General features: G+C 39.3%; 1 protein-coding gene across 2 annotated transcripts in view; it reads left to right on the top strand.

Annotated features, from left to right (window-relative positions):
* The window catches only part of DZIP1 (DAZ interacting zinc finger protein 1), a 63699-nt gene extending 60866 nt beyond the window's left edge, over nucleotides 1–2833 (top strand). For both annotated transcript variants that reach the window (XM_037743901.1, XM_017543568.1), the window contains one exon: nucleotides 1640–2833. In XM_037743901.1, coding sequence (XP_037599829.1) covers nucleotides 1640–1719 — 80 coding nt within the window. In that variant the 3' untranslated portion in view covers nucleotides 1720–2833. The remainder of the gene's footprint in view (nucleotides 1–1639) is intronic.
* The last annotated feature ends 819 nt before the right edge of the window (nucleotides 2834–3652 follow it).

Below are 3652 nucleotides of genomic sequence, written 5' to 3'. Positions count from 1 at the left end.
TTTTTTAGGATATGGGGGTCTCACTATGTTGCCCAGGCTGGATGCAAACTCCTGGGCTCAAGCAATCCTCGTGCCTCAGCCTCTTGAGTGGCTGAGACTACAGAAGTACACCACCATGCCTGGCTTTTATATTATTTTTTAAAGTGTCCATACACATATTCTCTTCATGAAGATGCCTTTTAGGAATTAAAATTTCTGATCATATGCTTGAATGAAACCATTCTTCTGGCAGTGTTTCTGTATTAGTCTGTTTCCCTATTAAATATTTTTCTTCATTTTCTTCCAAGGGAGGTTTTTCTTAATAGCATTGTAGTCAGTGGTATGAAATACTATGAGATGAGATGACTTGAAATGATTTTCATATCCCCCAATTTAGAGCCTAGATAAGCCCAATAACTCAAGATTTTTTAAAATTAGAAATGTGTAAATTTTTTTGTCAAAGTAATTCTTGCACAGTTGTTCAGAACGCTTCTCTATGCCATCTCACCACCTTCAGTGGTGGTACCTCTGTGCCTCTCAGTAATGGCCTTTAACCACTCTTTCTTGATTCATTGACTTTAAACTGTTGATAGCCTGCAGAGACAGATGGGGACTTGGCTTATTTTTACCACCCACTACACCTCTCATGCCTTCGTCACTGTTTTTGTATTCCTACTTATAATTTTATTAACTTTTTTTTTGTAAAGATGGGGTCTCACTAGGTTGCCCAGGCTGATCTCAAACTCCCGGGCTCAAATTAGCCTCCCACCCCAGCCTCCCAAACTGCTGGGATTACAGGTGTGAGCCACTGCACCCAGCCTGTAATTCTAAATTAATACCTGCACATCTCCACCCTTGTTCTTTCCATTTTCAGCAGCCTCTCGCCCCTTTGTAAGATAAGCTGTTGCTGCCTCTGTCCTTCACACTACCTTTGCTCTCATTGTCCAGTGATAACATAGCTGTTGCATAGTTTGCATCGTCTGTGCTGTCTGAGAGTCAACTCTAATTATTGAAAAGCAGGAGACCCTGTTTGCATTACAGTGACTCTTTACATGGCCAAGAGGATACCCTAAGGACGTCTCCAGTCTCTTTCCTCGAACACTATAAACCTGTGCCCCTGGAGGGACATATTTCTAGAGTCAAACTTGGGTAGAATTCTCTGCACTCTATTTCAGTGACTCAGAATCATGGCATTAAAATTGACTTCATTGTTAAGCCTGTCTACCTTAGAAAATCTGTTTTTAACCCCTAATCTCTACTTGGCTTGTTAATTTCATCCTTCTTTCTTTACCATCTATTCACTCAGAGTCAGTAACTATAACAGAACCGTACTGAGCACCTTCGACACCCAGGCCCTGAGCTGAATGCCGGGGAAGGAGTGGGAAGCAGGACATGGCCCCTGCTGCACCGTAGGCTGCAGGGTGGAAGCTTGCATCCAAGGGCCCTGTGAGTCTACCCTAGAGATGCGACTAATTCATGCTTGGATTTTAGAGTGGCCTCATACAAGCTCACGGGGGTTGAGAGATGAGGATTCATGAACAGGTTTAGACACTTGAGTGATTGACAATATGAAATTACAGATTTGTACAGACTTCACAATGTGCTTGTTTAACGGTTGAGGCCTTCTCTTTCTTCTGCTGCCTGTCCCCACCACTTACAGGACTTCAAGATAATGAATCCAGCACATTAAAAAGCAGCTTAGTAACCGTGACTGATTGGAGCGACACTTCAGATGTCTAATTCCGCATGTCAGAAGATTCTTCGAGAAGCCAGCAGTGTTTCAGTATGACAGTGTTTCAGTAACTTGCTTCCATGACTCCAGTGCTTCCGCCCTGCTGTGTCACCCACAGCAACACAGGGTCTGATGCAAAGAACAGCGGTCTCTTTAATGTCACCTGATACAGTATTAAAAATCAGATCCTCAACAGTGTTTTGAAGCATATACAGGTGTTTAAGACTTCTGCTGCTTAAAAATAACATGTCATTGAAGTCATAAAAAGTTTTTTCTTCAGAACGGTACTCTAGTGTTAAGTGTATTTTTTTCCAACTATTTTTTAAGTGATTTTTTTTAAGCTTACAGCAGGTTTTGGTTTGAATTACTAAAACTTTAAAAAATATTTTTCTTATGTATGCTGTCACATTGCAGGTGTTTATATTAAAAATTCTGTTAGTAGTCTTAAAACTGAATTAGTGGAACCTGTAATCACTAAAACTTCATCTGGTTATTTTTCATATAGAAGTAAGCTTAATCTGGGTGTGATGGCATTCACCTTTAATCCCAGCGACTGGGAAGGCTGAGGTGAGAGGATCGCTTGAGCCCAGGAGTTCAAGACCAGTGTGGGCAATATAGCAAAACTCCACCCTCCCACCCCTCAAAAAAGTAAGTTTAGAATTAGAATATAGGTAGGCCAGTATTAAATACATTTTCCTGAAGTACATTTATCACATTCAGCTATGAGCCACTGTAAGCATGTTACTATTAAATGGTTGGTTATTTTATATAGCATATTCTTTATCTTGGATATTTTCTGAATAAAGTGTAGTTATTTTAAGTGGCAATTTATCAGACTAAATAGAAAATATTTGAGTCATTAGTGAACTCATATATATTTTTTTTACTTTTTAAAATACCCAACATGTATTATAAAATACCTCAAAAGTAATTTAGTTATATTCTTAAACAATGACATTGCCAAAAGTCAGAAAGTTCATGTAAACTGTTTTTTGAATTTCTATAACTTGGTGGTACTATATTTTATTCCCAAGAAAAAGTAACCTTTTAACAAAAAGATCTGTTGGGTTTTAGATCTCTTTTCGTTTGTCAACCTTTTCAGTAAAGCCCTCCATTACATCATTATGATTATGGCTGTGTTATTAGAGATGAATCCTGAGTATAATTAAATTTATACTTATTAGGGGTCTTACAGAGGGAGAATCTGGCCTTGATAGCTATGCCATATGACATCCTGTCCTAATGGTTAGAACAAATCTTTTTGTTTCCACCCACCCTGGGGCCCTACTTGTAGCCCATTCCTGCCCTCTAAAAAAATCCTTCTGACTTCCTACAGAGGCCATTTCATGCAGATATACTCAATTTATATGTATGTTTCTAGAAGCTTTAGTGAAAGCTGAATCAAAGTTTCATGTAGTAGGACAGAGAACGGCAATCTACAAAAATACACCATACCCAAGATGGCCCATGTGTCACTTTGTTCATTCAGTTATTCATTCAACAGATATTTATTGAACCACTTGGTCTGGTTTGGTTTTGAACATTCACTAATTCATTTAATTACAACTTTGCAATCTAGTTATTGTTATAATCCTCATCCTAAAGACATGAGAAACAGAATTATTAAATAACTTCCCAGAAGCCATACAAGTACAAAGTGACAAGGGCAGGCATTAAGCCAGGTCTCGATTCCATGTTTTATGTCTGCCATGTCTTCATTCCTGAGCGGAAGGGCTTGGGGAAATGAACTTTTGCTGAGTAAACCCAGTATTTAAGTCACTACATTTGTGTCTTAAAAGCCCCTTCATGCCGGGCGCGGTGGCTCAAGCCTGTAATCCCAGCACTTTGGGAGGCCGAGGCGGGTGGATCACGAGGTCAAAAGATCAAGACCATCCTGGTCAACATGGTGAAACCCCGTCTCTACTAAAAATACAAAAAAAA

Source organism: Cebus imitator, unplaced genomic scaffold (genome assembly GCF_001604975.1).
Source record: "Cebus imitator isolate Cc_AM_T3 unplaced genomic scaffold, Cebus_imitator-1.0 Scaffold158, whole genome shotgun sequence".
Lineage (NCBI taxonomy): Eukaryota > Metazoa > Chordata > Mammalia > Primates > Cebidae > Cebus > Cebus imitator.
The sequence above is the reverse complement of the archived record's forward strand: the minus strand, read 5'-3'. Positions and strand labels throughout refer to the sequence as shown.